We start from the raw sequence: 20,065 nt of genomic DNA, 5'->3' as shown, positions 1-20,065 counted from the left end.
TAGGTACTTCTTCCAGTGCAAAAGAAATTACCCGTGTTTGGGGCTATACTGTGCGGGGCCCCATACAGGATAAAATAACTGGCTTTGGTATTTTGGATATCTCTGATGGGTACTACTTCCATTGCAAAAGAAATTAGCCGTGACCCTTTTCAGCTGAATGAAACTAGTGTGTGTGTGTGTGTGTGTGTGTGTGTGTGTGTGTGTGTGTGTGTGTGTGTGTGTATGTGTGTGTATGTGGAGAGGGGGGGGGGGCACTTTGGGGCTACTGTCTGGGGCCCCGTTCAGGATAAAATAACTGGCTTTGGTGCTTTGGATATCTCTGATGGTATACTTCCATTGCAAAAGAAATTAGCCGTGACCCATTTTGGCTGAATGAAACTAATGTGTGTGTGTGTGTGTGTGTGTGTGTGTGTGTGTGTGTGTGTGTGTGTGTGTGTGTGTGTGTGGGTGTGTGTGTGTGTGTGTTGGGGGTGCACTTCGGGGCTACTGTCTGGGACCCCATACAGGATAAAATGACTGGCTTTAGTGTTTTGGATATCTCTGATGAGTATGCCTACTACCAATTGCAAAAGAAAGTAGCCATGACCCTTTCAGCTGAACAAAATCAATGTGTGTGTGTGGGGGGGGGGGGAGGGAGCAATTTGGGGCTACTGACTGGGGCCCGTGCAGGATAAAATAGCTGGCTTTGGTATTTTGGATATCTCTGATGGGTACTACTTCCATTGCAAAAGAAATTAGCCGTGACTCTTTTCAGCTGAATGAAACTAGTGTGGGTGTGTGTGTCGGGGGGGGGGGGGGGGGGGAGCTCCTTTGGGGCTACTGTCCGGGGCCCCGTACTGGATAACATAGCTGACTTTGGTGTTTTTGATATCTCTGATGGGTACTCCTTCCATTGCAAATGAAATTAGCCGTGACTCTTCTCAGCTGCACGAATGAAATCAATGTTTGTGTGTGTTTGTACGTATGGCCTATGGGGGGTGGGGCACTTTGGGGCTACTGTCTGGGGCCCCGTACAGGATAAAATAGCTGGTATTGGTGTTTTGAATATCTCTGATGGGAACTACTTCAATTGCAAAAGAAGTTAGCCGTGACACTTTTCAACTGAATAAAATCAATGTTTGTGTGTGTTTGTACGTAGGCCTATGGGGGTGGGGCCCTTTGGGGCTACTGTCTAGGGCCCCATACAGGATAAAATAGCTGGCATTGGTGTTTTGGATATCTCTGATGGGAACTACTTCCATTGCAAAAGAAATTAGCCGTGACTCTTTTCAGCTGAATAACACCATATTTTGGGGCCCTTTGGGGCTACTGTCTGGGGCCCCGTACAGGATAAAATAGCTGGCATTGCTGTTTTCATGATAAGTACACCCAAAGGAACAATATCCACCATTTTTTGTCCGTGACCCCCTTCGGCTGAATAAATCCATTTTTCGGGGTCCCTTTTTGTGGTCCCTAGGCTTACGGTACAGGATGTGACTTGCCAGCAATGCATTTTATTGACTCTTGGACACATCCCTATATGATGAGACCATTTAAAAGTGTGACCCTTTTCAGCTGAATAAATCTTCTGGGCCCCCGGTCTACTCGGCCTATTTTTTCATCATTCCTCTCGAAGTTCAATCTCCAGCATGCGTGTTTGCTGCCCTCATCGTGTAATATTTGCATATCTCATGCGGTATGCAGGTACACCTCTCGCCTGTCTCACTCCTGACTCGGGCATCGAAAAGAATGAATTCGCTGAAAAACTGAGACAAAAGAGAAGGTGCCTCACGAGCTCCATCGTAGTTTTGTTCTTTTACAAAGCGCAAGGAGGTCTGTGCATTCTGGTTTGTCTCGAATATCGTTTCTAGTTGATTATCTGCTGCCATGATATAAACCCTAATTAATACGCGATTTATTTCTTGTAGCCCCACATATAGCAAAAGGCGTTGGAGAGTCTGAACAACGGGCGTTATGTCAGTGATTGCTCATCTGACATCGATCTGCCGGTGTGGGCTATTGATTTAACTGAGTGGATAGATCAAGGGCTAGACCTATTGCTCTTTCATTGAATGTTGGTTCATGGCTGTGGGTTTACAACTCTGTATTTTGCCGCTGGTCTTTACATGAATAGTATTTGTAGTAAAGCAGCGCAGTGGCGGATCCAGGCGGGGGTGCGTGCACATGCACCAGGTCCAGGTGCAATGTACGCGCCTTTAATTTTTGTTAAAACTTAATAAAACTAGGGGGATCTAAATAAAAAGAACAAAAGGGGGCTTTAGTTTTGTAAAGGCATCACTCTCCCTTTACAGTATTCCTGGATTTGCCCCTGTAAAGGTAGCCAAATAAAAGACCATATAAAAATTTATCCATGCATGTAGTAGAGGGCCTATCGTACTAATGTAAAGTTTTAAGTTTACAGCTTGTTGAAGATGTCACTCTGACTCGGGAGTACGTGTCCTACATACTCTTGTATAACGGTCATTATACTGTATACACCAAATATTTCGCAAGGTTTTATTTTCACAAATTTCGCGTGTCGGGTGCTATTCGCTAGATTAAATATGTGAAAATATTCACGGATCCCAATTTGAATGTGACGTACGCGCGTACACTTCTCCATTCAGTACAGGACTCCACGTTCGCGAATTGAACCACTCACAAAATCATTGGGAATTCCTAATTTGCGAAAATTTAGACTCGCAAAATATATGGTGTATACAGTTAGTGTCTTTGAAGGTAATGAGCAGGAGACAACATTTTATGTATAGCTTAAGGGAGGAAAAGTTTGTTGAGAATTGAAATACAGACCTGAAAGTTTCAAATGATTCTCTGTTTTTGTCATCCAAAGGATAGCAGCAATGTCCACAGCAGCGTGCAGCCTGTCGTCTGGGCTTGCCAGGCGGGTCAGTGGTCTGTGCCCACCATGCAGTCTGGGACTTTTGGCTGGTCCCTTCACCCGGGGCCAGCCGGGCTGGTCCAATCCCGTTCGATGCTACCGCCCTGAGAAGAAGCGACAAATCAGGGAACGCACAAAAGAGAACCGCAAGACAGCAGCGCGGAAAATCTATGAGATCCACGGTCTGGAGAGTCCTTACAAAATACCCCCAAAGTGAGTGAAAAAAATAAGAAGAAGGAACCAAAGTTGGCCTACTGGAATTTGCTAGACATGTGCACCCAGTTGTTTATAAATGCATGCAGACTTATCACTTTACCACCTTTTAGATACTTAGTTCAATATGGTAATTTGTCTCCATTTGTTCTTTTGTTATCCTCACATAGTGTGATATAGCCTCAACTTTGTTTTCCTTTATTTTTCCTTTTTTATGATTACCTGGTTTAGGTAACTCAATAAAATAACCTTACTTTGGCTCCTGTAATCAATCCTCAAGAGCAAATTTGCTTTGATTTCAATCCAAATGCAATTGACCTGACAAAAATCTCTAATGGCCTTGGACTTCTAGTTAAAGGAAAATGAAACCAAAATATCAGAACTGCAGCAACAATAGTCAAACACATCAGCAAAGTTTGAGGGAAATCAGACAATCTGTTCCAAAGTTTTCAAAATCATAAAGTTTTGGATAAGCCTTTATTGAATGAGAAGACTACAATTATACTTGGTGATGTCATGTGTGGACAATGATATTTATAAAGAAAATGCAAGAAAATTCAAAGAAAATTCAACATGCATGTACATTGTACCTTGTACCTTCACTTTTCTAGCGTAATGAAAGAGCACATGACTGCTTTTTTTAGAAAGCAGGGGAAGTCTAAGCATAATTTTGTTAGAAACAAGGTAAGCAAATGTGAACTCCTCATGAAAAAATTAAATTTTGTGGAATTCTCTTTGTATTGTCTTTATAAACCAGCGATGGCTGCACCAAAACTGTTGAAATTCATAACTTTTCAATGGATTGTCAGATTTTTCTCAAACCCTGATGATATGTTCTACTAATAATCACTGTTATATTCTCTCAATCTACATGAATACAGTATTTAGGTTTCATTCCCTTTTGATATGTTCTCTCTCCCCCTTTTCTCTGAAATCTTGATTCTTCATCTGGACCTAGAGAGAAAATAGAGGACTACCACCCCCTGTACCTAAATAGGGTGACCATGGATGAGACCCACCAGCATTACCACGAGCAGAAGACGTACATCTTCAACCACCTATGCCGACTGGAAGAGGGCGTGGACCAGGCTCTCTGGCTGACCAAGAGCAAGCTCATGGGGGAGGGGCAGGTGAGGATAAGGATTACATGATAACCTTTTTTGGCTCAGGTGTAAATTATTCGGAAGAGAATACTTTAAAGAGAAAATTTAAAGAGAATTCATGAACTATCATGTTTTACCAAAAGTCCAGATTTCCTTTCCTTGATATTGATACATGTGTAAGGGTAGTATCATTCCCCCTGTTTTCTGAAAGAGGTACATGTACATGTAAGTCAAGTGCTCTTTCATCATGCTAGAAAAATGAAAATGTGTTCAGTTCTCTTGAAATTATAATTTGATAGATAATTTAATAGCTTTGTCCATGTGTAACATCACAAGTTATTGCAGTCTTCTCATGGAACAATGGTGGCACTTAAGTTTTTTAAAACTCCCAGCTTAGAAATGGATTTTCTGATTTTCCTCAAACTTTGCTGATGTGTTCTACTAATATTGCTGCATCTACTGAAACCACATGTTTATTCAGATTTTGATATGTTTTCACGAAGCATTGATGTCAACAGAAACCACAGATGCTTATTGGGGTGAGATGAGGAGGTCATGAATTCCCCAGTCTCCTGAGATGCCACACCCAAATCTTTCTTAAATTTCTATATATATTGACATAAATTCAACCAGAAATCCTAATAACTTCTTTCCATGAATGTACATGCTGTGCTGCAAAAATGCAGCAGTAATTACTGTAAGGTGAAAGGATTTGCAGCTGGCCCTGCTAAAATTACCGATTTGAAATGTGATATTTTGAGAATTGTTCAAAGATGACTTTGTAATCTCAGTTGATTTTAATGACTTGATGGATAGGTCTTGACCAATATTACTATTCGTGAAAAAAATATTTCGTAAAATGTGAAATTTGTGTACAACTTTTTATCCCATGCACACTATTTACCTCTGGACTTTTCAGCTGTCAACAATACAGCCTTCATCACCAATTTCAGATGAAGTACTGATTCAGATGATCTTCTACTCAGATGTCATTATTGAGAATTATATATCATTTTCTCTGGTAAGTCTTTCTTACTGTACCCTTCTGCCACCAAGTAATACCATTTTCTGTTATCCACACAGATGCCAGAGAGGTTGCAAGAACTGGCTGCGCGACTGGAGTTTCCCGACATGGAGGAGCGAGTGCTGAGATCCATCAGGAAGTGTCGGCAGTTTGACACGCCCAGCAAGCTAATACCGGTCCAGAGATTCAGGTGGGGGTTTACCCACGCTCATCCCATCTTTACACTCTTCCAGAGATGCCAGCTATTACTTCTCTTTTGTTTTTGAGCAGCATTCTGTGCTGTTGTGTTGTTGTTTGTTTGTTTGTTGTTGTTTTTGTTGTTTTGTTTGTTTGTTTGTTTGTTGTTTTTTTTGCTGTTATTGTTGCCAAAATCACTGCAGGTTTCATAGAAAAAAAAAAATGTTGTTTTCCCCCAAATTGTATTACCACACAAGTCTTATTGCAGTAAAAATGAAGTTACTGTTTTTCTACACAAAAAAAGTGCTTTTTTAGAACCCAGCTCATAATACTGCAATGATTTTTACAAGGTTGACATCCCTTCTCTTCCCGAGCTTGCATCACTTCATGCAAAAGATTATTATTTTTCCTTCGAATTTCATGAATTTGAAGATTATTATTATGATTATTATTTTTTTAAGTCAATGAATCAAGATGACTGCACTAGCATTAATTCGAACTCAATTGTTTGCATTGAATAAGTATAGAAGATGGACTGTATATACCATTCACTTGTGGAAATTTTAAAGGTCCCATTATATGCTGAAGGTATGATAGCAAGGCACAGACTGACTGAGGGAAAGGCAAAGAGTATTTTGAATGAAATATAGTGCTGAGATTTTAAAGCAGTTGTGCATGTGATTTTTGCCAAGATTGTGCAGCCTTGATATTTTCTATTCTAGAATGAAATGTTGGTAATTTTTCTCTGACCTCTCATGAACTTTCAGTTACCGGCAGAATATGGACTTCATTCGGCTATGCCAGCTTATGGTAGGCCAGTACCCCGCCCTGCTCCACAGAGCCCAGACGGACGGCTACTATGTGGCGGCAGCTTGGCATAGAGGTTAGTGGTTGTGTTTGGTTTATGGTTTATGGTTTGTGTGTGTGTGTGTGTGAGTGTGGGAATGCATGCATGTGCTCATTTGTAATGTATTTATTTGTTTGCTTGAGTGTATGTGTGTAGAGGTATGGCTACTATGTGGTAGTGGCTTGGCACAGAGATTAGTGTATGACGTATGTATGTGTGTGTGAGTGTTTGTACATGTATGTGTGTGTTTGTGGGTATGTATACACATACACATTTGTAATTGTTTCTGTAAATGTGTGTTTGAGTGTATGTGTGTTGACAGACATTGTGGCAACGGTCTAGCACAGAGGCTTGTGTTTGGCTCCTGTGTATGTTTGAATGTGTTCATGTGTACATCTACAAAGTACGTACATGTCATGTTACGTATGGTGCTGTTAGTAATTGTAATCTATTTTGTTTTAATTTGAAATCACCAGTGCCAACCCGTATTTGCATATTTCATTTTGATTTCAGCAAGAAAGGGGGGGGGGGGGGGAGGATGTAATAATTACATGCTGTATATCCTGTTGGTGTGTAAAATGACCTGATTCATTGGCATAACACTTGATGTCTGGAAGATTGATGATGAAAAGTCTCATTCTTATTCCCCTCACATAGAATGGAATAATACATGATTCAGATTAAATATGCTACTGAAAAAATTTAGGAGATAATAAGTATGTGTACATTTATGCCTTCTCACACACTAGGGGAGGAAGACCACTTCACGTTCAAATAAGCCACTGGATGAAGTTTAAGATGTTTGAAAGTGATTTCCCATTCATTCCCATTCACATGCAACAGGGGAAGACCCAATTCAGATTCGAGGACGATCTGGTCTGCTAGTCTCCTCCGCTAGCCCCCTGGAGAGGTTAGCTAGTCCAGAGGAGGTCGCGCAGACAGTGGAACATGAGCTGCCGAGCTTCTACCCGCTGGCCCCGACGATTGATCTTCTGACCCGCAACATCTACAAGGAGAATCACAACTGCACGGGTTAGTCAGTCAAGTGCGAGTTGTACTGGGGATGGGATCAGAAGGGGGAGAGGGAGGGAAGAAAGGGCAGGGATTTACCCTTGTATTTTTTTCTTAGGATGTATGCAACTGTGAGAAATTTTTTAAAAATTGCTCTTTTCACCTTTTTGTGTAAGAAGCAGATTTTAAATGACCACGATTTAATGTGTTGCCCAAAATTATGTACAAATTATACCTGATCATATATTTCACCAGCTACTAAATGCAATCAAAACACCAATGGTGAATTATGCCTGTACATGGTTATTCGTCCTAATTTCATGTTGTTTTGCATGCAGGTCCACACATGTTGGTCACTACAGCATGCTCTCATCCTTAAAAAAAAGAAAAAATAAAGAAATGAGCAACTACTGTACATGCCTCGTAATTATGCAGCTGTCATTTGTATGACGCACCTCTTGACCCCCGGGAAATGTGCGTCATGGTCGCGTCAAGTACCACCAATTTGATGACGCGTGGTGCCGTCACGGGAGCAAAATGTCCGTCACAATACTGACCCATTATGTGCGTCATAGTCGGTCATTTAACCAGAGTGTGTCAAAAGGTTCGTTAATGGGACCGTCATGTAATTTTGCGAGGCTTCTTGCATGGGGCATGGTATCCCTCCGCAACAGAATAAAACAAACTCGCGATCGCGAGTCGGCCGAATTCACCGGCTCCTGGAAACGCGAAAATGACACAATTTTCAATCAGTTTTATTATAACATACTGATACTCACTTCATTCTCGTATGTCTTCTTTTTCTATCTGATGTCAGACTAAAGGTCTTTTCAGAAAGTTTGAGTACAAATTTGCTCCAAAACCACACTACCAAACACGATTTGTGATTAAAATCATCACATACAGCCCGCGGCATCGCGAAGCTCGCTATCCTTCAATCGCATTCACAGTAGTGTAGCATCGACCGTCGACCGTGGAACCTGCAGCAAAACCATGTGCGTGATGTCGACCATGTGGTACATGTATACATAGAGTACACGCGTACATACGTATACAGAAGGCGAGGCATGGCAGAGGCCAGGCCCCAAAACACATACAAACGATTATGGAACTAACATTACTGAGAGTCTATTAAAACCTGCAGTAAATTCTATTTAAACACTAGCCATATAAACCATGTACCTAACTTGGGTTTAATAAGGTTCGTGTTTAAATAGGCAGGGGCTTCAATCAAGCTGTTTTCGAATCGGGGAAGGGGAGGCGGGAGGTTACGGAAAAAATTACTGTGGCCAGGCCGTAGTTTCGCGAAACTAGATAGTTTGCCATAGCAACGCGTATATCAAAACACGCGTTTCTATGGGATGTCCATGAACTAGGGAACGGTTTAGAGAAATTCGAAGTCATTCGAGGTTGAAGTGGTTTTTTCCTACGCATTTTTTTTTTGGTTGTTGTTGTTCATATCTAAAAAAATTCGATTTCTTAATTTTTTTTTCAACTGGTATTTGGGAGTCTTGTAATATATTTAAAATGTTGATAGAAATTTCTGAATATATTCAGAAAGTACGCCTAGGCGCCTACTGTTTGGATAAACGGTAAACATGCAGTCTACGTTCGATACGAAGAAATCATTACGTCTTTAACGAGGAAAAACATACAAAACAAACAAAAAACACCTACGAACGAATGTTGATAGCCAAAACTTTGATAAGTAATAAGCAGTTATCATGAGCGTGAACTGAAATTAATTGTCATGATTTTGTTGTCTAACCAGGTGATGACTGCATCTCATTGAACCTACTCGTAGTGAATTTCTCTGGGCATACGAGACCTTTTAAGTATTTCTGGCTCAGTTGCATTTTTAATTGACTGATTAATCGATCTTTTTTTATTGTTCAGGGAACATAAAATATTCGATCAAGTACATTATATTCGACTGTTTGATGTTTCCTACTATGCGCCAAAAGAAAGGCTATAGAATCACGATATCTTTGCAATGATTCCTTTAATTCAACTAATGAGCTGGTTCTATGATCGATATTTCCAGGATATTTACACGCTGTTTATTCCAGTGCGCGCATTCTTTCGTCTGGCACGCACCTGGGTGTGGCACATGCTTTTGTGGAAATTTCCACAAGGGGAGAGGGGTGGGGTGTCAAGTTTCTTCGAGCCGAAGAGACTGCATGTAAAACAATCTCTTCGCTCTAATTTATTGTCATTCGTGCTTTCCCCTTATTCTTTGCTGATATTGAACATTTAGATTTAACTTTACGAAGGTTGGTAGCACGTGGTTCTATTTTGTTGTGAGGTGTATGTAATTTCTTTTTTTTTTATCATTCTTGGAAAGGAAAAGAAGAGTAAGGGGGAAAGAAGAATAAGAGGGAAAGTAAAATGGAACGAACGGCACGTACGCTCAGCATTCACAGTAAGCCGTCTTTTTACACCAGCATAGTTATCATCACCATCAGACATCACTCAGACCATTTTAGCCTTTTCCTATCAACATTAAGAAAAATAAATAACAAATACAAAGTATCAACACCTCCCAACAACACAAATATTTAGAAAAGACAACACACGGCACACTAACTACAGCGGCTGGTATCAAACTTCGTCGCTTCGATTCGAAAAAGTATTGCAGCAAAGCGGAGAAATCGCCGTTACGAAAATAGCAGTGCGAGACACTTGAAAGAATTACGTCAAATACTTCAAAGTATAAAAGGGAACGGATAAAGTGATATAAAATGGAAGAAATCGTACCAAACGATGTGTGAGAAACGACAGTGGAGAACGGTAAGTTTAGTAGTAGGCTTAGGCCCTAGCAACAGTTTACAGCACCGAAAGCTACGCGAAAATAAGGTGAAAATAAATACACATTGGAAACTCGGTATTGCGACAAGATCCTTAGGATCAAGTCAATAAACGATACAAAACAAAGGAAATCAATTCATTTTGACCGGAAAATAGTTTGTTATAAGTATTCTGTTGTATGAGATCTCCTTTGATAGGCCGAGAAATACATCGAGCTTCCACGATACTCGGGAAAGACAGTTCGAACGCTTTTCACCTGCACATACCGCAGTGCACATCAATACACGAACAGAAACTCACCTCTTCCTTGCAGAAAAATGATGCAATAACGTTACAAAAAACACACACAACACTCTAAAAATCATTTCATACTTAGGAGGCAAAGGACAAGCGGATGAAGAAGAAGAGAAAAAGAAGCAGACATTGCACAACGGAACGCTTCTACCCCGATTCGAATCGAAACAGGGTACTGGAGTGTAGTGGCAGCTGGCTACAGTGTGTAGCTAAGCTACTATACTAACGCTCCCCAGCCGCCCACAACATGGGGATACAGCACCACGGCGATCGAAGTAAACATCCAGGGTCCGTAGGCGACAGGGATTCACGCGGGCGAAGTTCCGTTCGGTGTACACAGTTCGCAGGCAGCGAATTCTGCCCCCCCACGGAAGAAAGCAGTAACTGCATAACTGCTGAGCTGAGATAAATGCGATTTTGTGTTTTTTGCAGATTCTTTAAAAACACAGAAACATTCAAAAATAATTTTGTGGTATGATTATGCACCATACCTAGTTGTCTAAAAATACCTAGAAAAAAAATATGTTTCCATTATTTTTTAAATGTTATTTAGGAAAATGCAGTTACTGCGGTGGCTCACCCTTGTTTCTGGGTAGTTTCCCCACGGAAAAAAGCAGTAACTGCAGACGGCCAGGAGTCTGCTGTTTTCCCCATGGAAAAAAGCAGTAACTGCACATGTCACATGACCATAGGAGGAGAATTGTTACCACCACCAGGTTATAAAGTTCTTCTACCTTCTGGTTAGTCTAGATCTATAAGATCTAGGACCTAACGCTAGACCTAGACTAGGTCTTGTCGATTGAATGGCATTCTGTGTAAAAATAAGGCCTACCCTAATTGAACTTTGAAGTGCCCGGCCTTGCCCCTGACACATGACCCTGGACTAGACAATAAAATATCAAGTCTCTTCGTCTTAGATCCTAGTCGAACTCTGACATTACACTTAAGCTAGACTACAGATCTATGCCCAATGTTAGTGCTAGACCTAGATCTATTACGTTAGATTAGGCCTACTGACATTTTATCTAACACTAAACAGTTAACAATAGGCCTAGATCTACTCTGTAACGTTAGATCTGGTACGCGGTAGACCTATAGGGCCTACATCTAACGTTAGACTAACGTTAGTGTATTAATACTAGTGCTCATCTCCCTTCAATATATTTTCAGCTCACCTATATTTTCTGGTTCTGGCCAAAGCCATGGCTACCATGACTTTTCTTCTGCAATTCATGATAGATTTACAGGCATGCCTGGACCGCAGAAACTGTGTGACAGCATGGTTAGCACTGGCATGATCACTCAGACTGTACCAGACCTGAATACTGTGCAAGTGATGACTGTGATGTGATGCAGTGTTTAGCAGTTAGTTACTGTGCAGTATGCTGCAGAATTTACGCGCATGCAGCTAGCTGCACGCGTATTCTACACTCTGAGCGCGCTGAGTCTGCCAGGTTTGCTAGTCTCCAGAAAGAAGCTTTTTCTACAACTTGTCATATGATTCCCTGCGGGCAGAGTCAAGTTACTGGTGAAACAATCTTTTTTATATCTACTCCCCTAAATTATGGAAGAAACTGCTGTTTACATTGTTAAAAAAAAAAAAAATAGTAGAAAAAATAAATGGTATTAGGGAAAAAAATATACAGGAAGGACTATACAGAGTCTGAATGATTAGACTAAATTGTTAGTTACTGCTTTCTTCCGTGGGCTTTGTTAGTTACTGCTTTCTTCCGTGGGGAAACTTGCAAAGTTGAATCAACTGGATGCAGTTACTGCTTTTTGCAAAAGTGAAAAATCGCATTTTTGGTCACTTTCATTTTTTTTTGTGCAAAACTGACCTGTTAACATTGGAGAGCATTGGGTAAACTATTCATTTTTGCAAAAAAGTAAACATTCATAAAAATGTCAGTTACTGCGTTTTTCCGTGGGGGGGCAGAATTGCGTGAGCGCACACAGAGCTCTGCAGCATTCCAGTCTGGCACGTACTGCGAATAACATGTGCGTCAAGGGTCAGTCATTTTCACGAAGAGGTGCGTCACCATTTTGACTGGTTAATGCGTCAATGTCTCATAGAGGTGGGTCACTTTTTGTGACGGAGGGTACGTCATGGTACCTAAAAGGTATGACGCACATTGGTACTTTGACGCACCTATCCTGGGGGTCAAGAGGTGCGTCATACAAATGACAGCTGCATTATAACAGCTTGATTCTGGCCAGTCTTCACAAAAAGATGACTGACTTTTGATTTTTTAAGTACGTACATGTAGTTCATTAAATATGACACAATACTCAAAGGGAGAGGGATAAGAATTTGGCGTTTGGTTTAATTGAAATCTGCGTTCTTAGTAAAAGGAATTCTTTAAAAAATAATTCTTTTTAAAAAATTTTCATTTCCATGACACCTGTCACATGTTTGCTTCAGTAAAGTCCAAAGTGTTGAGTATCATGACTTGCCAGTCTCCACCAAGTCATGAAAATTGATCTTTGGAAAAGTAAATTTTCTGCTTGATTGAACATGCAATGCCAGGAAACTCGCCTTATTAGTTTTCTTGGTTTCTCCATTCTTGCAGAACAGATGATGATTATACTTTCTTTGTCAATTCTTAATCAGTGATAGCAGAGTAATTTTACATTACAAAAGAATATAATGATATGATGTTGATCTTATTTCCCCAGGGTAGCCTCTTCAATGTTAACACTGCTCTTCCAGAGGGCTCTACCATTATTGTTACCCTAGCTATGCCAGCTACCCATTTATACACCTGGGTTGAGGGGGACATGGTGGGTTAAAATATCTTGTCCAAGGATGTGGTAACTTGGCAGGACTTGAACACAAGACCTTCACTTTCAAAGTAAAGAATTCTTATCCACTCTATCACAGTGCCCTTCCTCACACTTAAGTACACTACATGGATGAACATGTAAAAGAATAAAGAAAGACGTTGACTATAGTATCAGTTGGTGATCTGTGATTAGTTGGGCAATAAGGAACATGTATGAATCAACAACTGCCCACATCCTTAATTAACCCATTGAAGACGAGTCCCGAGTATACTCGCGCAAGTGTCTATGGGAATTGCATGTTGTGGCAATACCAGCACGTCCTCAATGGGTCAGTTACGAAGACAGGAAGTCATTGAGACTCATAAAGGTTCTAAAACCCCCAACCTTGAACAGTTTTTTACCTTCCCACTTCTTTTGACTCTTTGCCACCTTTTATGGTCCTTTTCTCCCCTCTTTCTCACTGTCCATCTCTCCCTGCGTATTCTCCAGGATTCTTTGAGGGGGCGCCGTTTCCTCACGCCCACACCGTCTTCATCCACGACGCAGAGGACTGGTGCCGGGTATCCATGCGCCACATCAACGCCAAGGGGGTCATGTTTGCCTTCGCCAACGCCTTGGCCCGGGCGAAACTCAAATATGGCGTGAGTGAGCAATTAGGGAAGGGTTATAACCTTTCCTTGATGTCCTATCCGTAATATATGGAGATATTGTCTGGTTGTAGCTTAACCCTAAAATGTTTTTTTGAGACCAAATTTGCAACATCCGCACATACTTTTGCGAAGCCACGCCCATTTTTGTAACGGAATGTCGCCCCAAAATGGGCACAATTTTGTGATTTTGTGTACATTTCCTATGGAAAACCGTGCTCTGTCATAAAAGTCATAAAAACCTGATTATTTTTACAATTAATAACTTACATTGATTAATTTTGTGCCAATTATGGTAGAAAAGTGGTCAGTGACAATTTCGTCCCCCCTCGACGTTTCGCGCTATAATTCTGTAATGCAAAAAGGCCTCGTCGCAAGGCTTCTTGACTTTGTTTGTTCAAGTCTTGCGCAACTTTTGAGACCAAATTTGCAATATCCGCACATACTTTTGCGAAGCCACGCCCATTTTTGTAACGAAATGTAGCCCCAAAACGGGCACAATTTTGTGATTTTGTGTACATTTCCTATGGAAAACCGTGCTCAGTCATGAAAGTCATAAAAACCTGTTTATTTTTACAATTAATAACTTTCATTATTAATTTTGTGCTAATTATAGTAGAAAAGTGGTCAGTGACAATTTCGCCCCCCCCTCGACGTTTCGCGCTATAATTCTGTAATGCGAGAAGGCCTCGTCGCAAGGCTTCTTGACTTTGTTTGTTCAAGTCTTGCGCAACTTTTGAGACCAAATTTGCAATATCCGCACATACTTTTGCGAAGCCACGCCCATTTTTGTAACGGAATGTCGCCCCAAAACGGGCACAATTTTGTGATTTTGTGTACATTTCCTATGGAAAACCGTGCTCTGTCATGAAAGTCATAAAAACCTGATTATTTTTGCAATTAATAACTTTCATTGATTAATTTTGTGCTAATTATGGTAGAAAAGTGGTAAGTGACAATTTCCAGTGAAAAAAACCAAAAAACCAAAAGTTGAAAAACAAAGAAATACATAAGAAATTCTGAAAACAATAAAATACACAAGAATTGAAATGAGTTTTGGAAGTTTTTGTGATGTACAATTGTTGAATATGCTAAAACAGAGTTACAGATCAAAAATTAGACTCTCATTGCTTTTAATTAGGCTAAAATATGATCTTGAGCTTAATTTGCATAATTGATTAATTAGAATTAGAAATTGATTGTTTCAGAAAATCTTATGACATAATCTTGCAGATTATGACGTGGGTCTCACGCATGCAAAATTTCAAAGCGATCGCACTACCGATGGCCGAGATCTGTCAAGGGGGGGTGTGTGTGTGTGTGGAATCCATCCCCCCCCCCCCCCCCCCCCCCCCCCCCCCCCCCCCGGTCTGAGCATAGCCAAAAAAGCCCGGCCCTTTTAGGGTTAAGAAGGTGCAACACATCTTTCTTTGGCCATGGTCAATCTAAGAGTAAATCAAGAGTATACTCTTGATTTTACCATATGTTTGCCATCAAACTGCCTCATAGAGTAAAAGAAAGAAAGAAAACTCAATGGCAATTCAAGGTTTACAGATAAAATTCTAAACATTATATGAGTCCATTCATTGAAAGAAATCTTGAACAGTTAGATCATTTTGCTTTTCCAAGAGGGACATTTATAAGCTTTTTTACATCTTGGTACTTGAGGTCATGTTAATCAAGGAGATATTATGTTATTGTCTCATTTGCATCAAGGTTGATGCAACCTTTGACCTGGAGGAGCCCATCGTGACCCAGAGCGTCGTGTCGACGGGGGTCAAGTTTACCTTCATCCAGGTTCAGCTGAACACCCTGAACCTCAGCTCTGATGATGGGGTGAAAAACATGGTCTGGCTGGATGAGGGCAATGTGCTCTACGACGACCATTATCCAGTGGTAAGCAGTCAATTTGATTTGATTTGATGTGATGTGATATGATGTGATGCGATGTGATACGATGTAATGTAATGCTATGCGATGCGATGCGCATTGGTCTGGATTGGTTTGGTTTTATTTCATTTTGTTTTATTTTTTTGCTTCAATTTGATTGTATTTGCTTTGATCTGATCTGATTTGCTATGATTTTATTTGCTTTATGATTTGATTTGACTTGACTTCTGTCAATTTGATCTCTGACCTTCATCTTATCTGATCAGAATTTGATTTGAATCAAGTGATTTGAACTGATTTCTTGACTGTTTTCCAACAAACAAATGAAGTTACAGACATGTTTTGATACAAGCTAGGAATAGGACTGATGCAAGGTATAATCATACATACAGTCAGCCTTGCCTTAGTAAAATCTGTTTGGACTGAAGAAATTGCTTTGACTTAGAGAAAATTCTACTTATATTATATGAGGGATTAAAATCAGTAGAATATAAAGAGGACTTCAAAAAGACCTTCGACTCATGCGAGCTTGACTTAAGCAAGGTTGACTGTAATTGTAACATCACAGCGACAAATTTCACAAGACACATGCATTATATTTCATAATCATTAAAAAATATGGGGGTGTATAAAAATAGAAAGTTGACTACCCTCCCCCTCCACGCACACACACACACACACACACACACACACACACACTCACAAAATGCGATGGAGTTCCTTGTCATTGCATCACCCTACTCTTGTCACTCCTACATTGTCCTTTTTTGCTGCCCTGCAGAAACTCTTAGGATTCGTCAAAGGAATCTTGATTATATCCAGTCCAAGAGTAGATAAAATGCCCCCCATTGAAAAGAAATACAAAAACAGTAATGAGGCAGTACAATAATACCAAAAGTGGTGAATGAATTGATAAAGCCAAGAGCAGTACAAATCAACTCTAAGAAATGCCGTAAAGAAGTACCTAAAGTAGTTTCTTCGTGCCTGTTGTTCTGTTGATGTCCAGGTGTTTAGAATCTTCAAGCGGCAGGGAAGCAGACACACGAAGCCGAGCTACAAGAAGAAGATGCACAACCGCGACCCGGACCTGGGCTGCAGGGACTTGAACATGGACGTCTTCCGCAAATTTCTGGCCTGCTACGTGTATGGAGCCGACTGAACTCTAAAAATTCAATAGTCCCACACACACATCATTATGTCTGGACTTGGACACTAGATGTAGTTCCATGTATACGTAATAGTGTTGGATCTTTGATGGAAGGGTGTTGTCGGATGGCGGTGTATGACTTCAGTGAATGGGCATTTGAAAGGAAAAAAGAGAAAGAATTCTTCATGTGTAGTTTAAAGAGGACGGCCTCCTGTTGTTTAAATCTTCATGTGCTCAGACACTAAGCTCAACTTTACAAACTTCTCGTGAGCATTCAGTTATCCATCCAAATGTGACCTAGTTGTAAACATGGGAAACTTAATCAGGTGTAGCAATGTACCTCAGTCCAACAGGATGGCCATGGAGACACGATATGGATTAGGGGGATTATGTAATCTCTCTTCAATAACAATAAGTTTTCAGACATATTTATTCTGTGCTACTTTGCAGACAAGCTCTCCAGTCTGCCTACCAGTTGGTATCCAAAACACAGTGAGGGTTAAAATCAAAACTCTTGTTACATGTCCAAGGTACATTTTGGAATTCTTAAAGGGATGGTGTAGTTTTTGTTGTGGTCCTAATAGAAGGGGGTGCTGTTCGTGATTCCGAAGGTTCGATATTCTGAAGGTTCGTTATTCCGAAGGTTCGTTAATCTGAAACACGTAAATTCCCTATACCTAGAGGTTCGTTAATCTGAAAATGAAAAAGGGTTCGGTAATCCGAACATTTGTGGCGTTATTCCGAAGGTTCGTTATTCCGAAGATTTGTTCATCCGAAAATGAAATTCGGAAAAACGAACCTTCGGAATAAGGAATCTTCGGACTGAAGAGCCTTCGGAATAATGAACCTTCGGAATAACGAGCTGTAACCATAGAAGTTGGTCACACCTTTCATTAAGGAACACTTCGTTTTGGATATGTCAGCCATTTCAAAACCAACTTGCATCAAATAAACTTTGAATTACTCTTAGAATTGTATGCTCTTTCATATTTCATAAGTAGTTTCTTATTATCTCACCAAATAAAGAAGAAAATCTGAAGCCCTATCTGAAGCCAAGCTATACCATTCCTTTTAGGCAGGCAGTACAGTGCACTCCCGTTATAACGAAATGCTCGGGACCGGCAGTTTTCTTTCGTTATAACGAAATTTCGTTATAACCGTGTTCATTGTAACGGGAGTGCACTGTACTGATTTAACACTTCTCCCTCAGGCGATCCATAAACTGCTAGAAGCAATAAAACAGGTTCAAGAATAAAGGTGAGAAAGTAAAATGACTTTGATATACGCTATATTTGGTTGTATGATCAATGCGACCATGTTTGCAGAATCATGTGAATTGATGAAGAGCCAGAGAAGAATAAGAATAAAGAGAAAAGAGAGAGAGAGAGAAATAATTTTATACATCCAGTTAACGTGTTGAATCCAAGGTTTGATGATTACCCTAAAAGAAAGTACAGTGGACTCTCGTTACAACGAAGTCCTCAGGACTGGCAGTTTTCTTTCGTTATATCAAAATTTTGTTATAACCGAACAAATAAACAATAAAAAACAGAGAGAGGGCAATGTTGTGGCCTGAATTTTTTATTTTGTTACAAAAAGAATGTTGTTATAAACTTGTTTGTTATGGTACAGGTCGTTGCAGTAATCTATGGGTTAAACAAGGTCCAAAACAAACGTTGATGACTGCAAGGAAGAAGTGTAGATCATGCATGTTTGAAAGCAAAATGGCGTCCAGTTAAAAGGCACTGTATGCTGAGTTGTGTAATCATCAATTAAATGTGAAGCTTCAAATAAGCAATCATTCGTCTTTGTTTTAATGATACAGTGGGCTCCCGTTATAATGAAATCCTCGGGACCAGCAATACACATATCGAAATTTCGTTATAACCGAACAAGTAAACCATAAAAAACAAAGAGCGTGTGATGGTGCGATCTGAATTTTCACTTCCTTGTATCCGGAATTTCGTTATGCAGAACCGTGCTCGTTTTAACGGGAGTGCACAGTACCTGCGAAGAATACTCTTTTAAGTATGCATTTGTCTGTGTGTGAATTATGGATGCAAAATAATGAATAGCTAAAACAGTAAATCCCTGCTGTGAACCCTGAGGTCGATGTAAGTGTGCATTAACTCAGTCATGGATATAACCTTATCGTTTTCAAATGATCTGTGTGCTGCTTATTCCTGTACTGTGGTAGGGTACTGGTGTATCTCGGTGGTGTGATGTTCAAGCGTGTTTGTCTGAAATTTGTGATTTGGAAAGCTGGAAAGTGAGTTCATACTCCAGTTTGGTAGTGATCACACGAATGAAACGTTTTGACAGTCCCAGCTCAGAATCGTGCTGATGCAGTAATAAGTTTACATGCATGAATTCAAATATTATCTTCCAATAAATCGAGGTTTCTTTCGATCCGAAAGGGGCGACAGTCGCTCCTCTTTAAACCGACTGCAGATTTTCCGTCTAGCGCCATCATGCGTTTATTACGGTACAGGCGTACACTTCCTTCAGCCATCGTATACCAGTCACTTTACAAACCACTGATGCAGAGAACAGGGAATTAGCATGAGAAAGTCCACATGTACAGTAATAATGTAAAAGACTCCTGACTAAAATAAACTGATGAATCGTGCTAATCAAATTGTAACCTTATACAGTATTACTACAGAGTGAAGTTGCGACAAACATTGACAAGTACAGTGTGTATTATGCAATGATGTTATGTTACACACTCTTCAACGTATATGAACATTGAAATGTGAGTGGGAAATTGCGCTGAATGTCCTACGTGTGTGCAACTTAAAATTATTATGCCTGAAGTCGATTAGGGCGTGCTAATGATATACAAAACAGCACAGCTCGGCATTCTCATTTACTTCTTTGTATGACATGCACAAAACAATATCCAGGAAAATTCTGAGAGTGAATAGACATTCGGAGGAAAACCTTCGTCAAGCGGTTCTTAGTAACGACGTTAAGACTCATTGCAACAGTTTTCCAGTGACGTCACACAGGGCTTTGAGCCAATAGCCACTCGCCTCTTCGTCTTGAAACTTTTTGTGTTCTTTTCACGGTGGACGTACGCCAAGTATTCTACCACGGTGACCGTCCATCCCGACAGGGGTGTGATGTGATACAGGAAAGATCCGGTGCTCCATATTTGATTTCTTAAAGTTACAATAATTATATTTCTTCTAAAGTGGTAAGTAAATCTTGTGAACTCCCTCATTTCCGGCTTAAACTTC

At 40.3% G+C, this 20,065-nt stretch overlaps 1 protein-coding gene across 2 annotated transcripts; it reads left to right on the top strand.

Annotated features, from left to right (window-relative positions):
- The first annotated feature begins 1,672 nt into the window (after window positions 1–1,672).
- On the top strand, window positions 1,673–19,447 carry LOC140229414 (large ribosomal subunit protein mL37-like). Of its 2 annotated transcripts, none has more exons than XM_072309664.1 (9): window positions 1,673–1,812; window positions 2,831–3,091; window positions 4,050–4,221; window positions 5,278–5,408; window positions 6,163–6,278; window positions 7,086–7,274; window positions 13,629–13,780; window positions 15,503–15,682; window positions 16,683–19,447. In XM_072309664.1, exons 2-9 carry the CDS (start codon window positions 2,841–2,843, stop codon window positions 16,833–16,835), a joined length of 1,344 nt encoding a protein of 447 aa, XP_072165765.1. In that variant the 5' UTR covers window positions 1,673–1,812; window positions 2,831–2,840; the 3' UTR covers window positions 16,836–19,447. The 2 variants fall into 2 exon arrangements, with proteins under 2 accessions (XP_072165765.1, XP_072165766.1); XM_072309665.1 differs by having other exon boundaries at window positions 1,689–1,762.
- The last annotated feature ends 618 nt before the right edge of the window (window positions 19,448–20,065 follow it).

This window comes from Diadema setosum, chromosome 6 (assembly GCF_964275005.1).
Source record: "Diadema setosum chromosome 6, eeDiaSeto1, whole genome shotgun sequence".
Lineage (NCBI taxonomy): Eukaryota > Metazoa > Echinodermata > Echinoidea > Diadematoida > Diadematidae > Diadema > Diadema setosum.
Note: the sequence above shows the minus strand (reverse complement) of the source record. Positions and strands in the feature narration are given on the sequence as shown.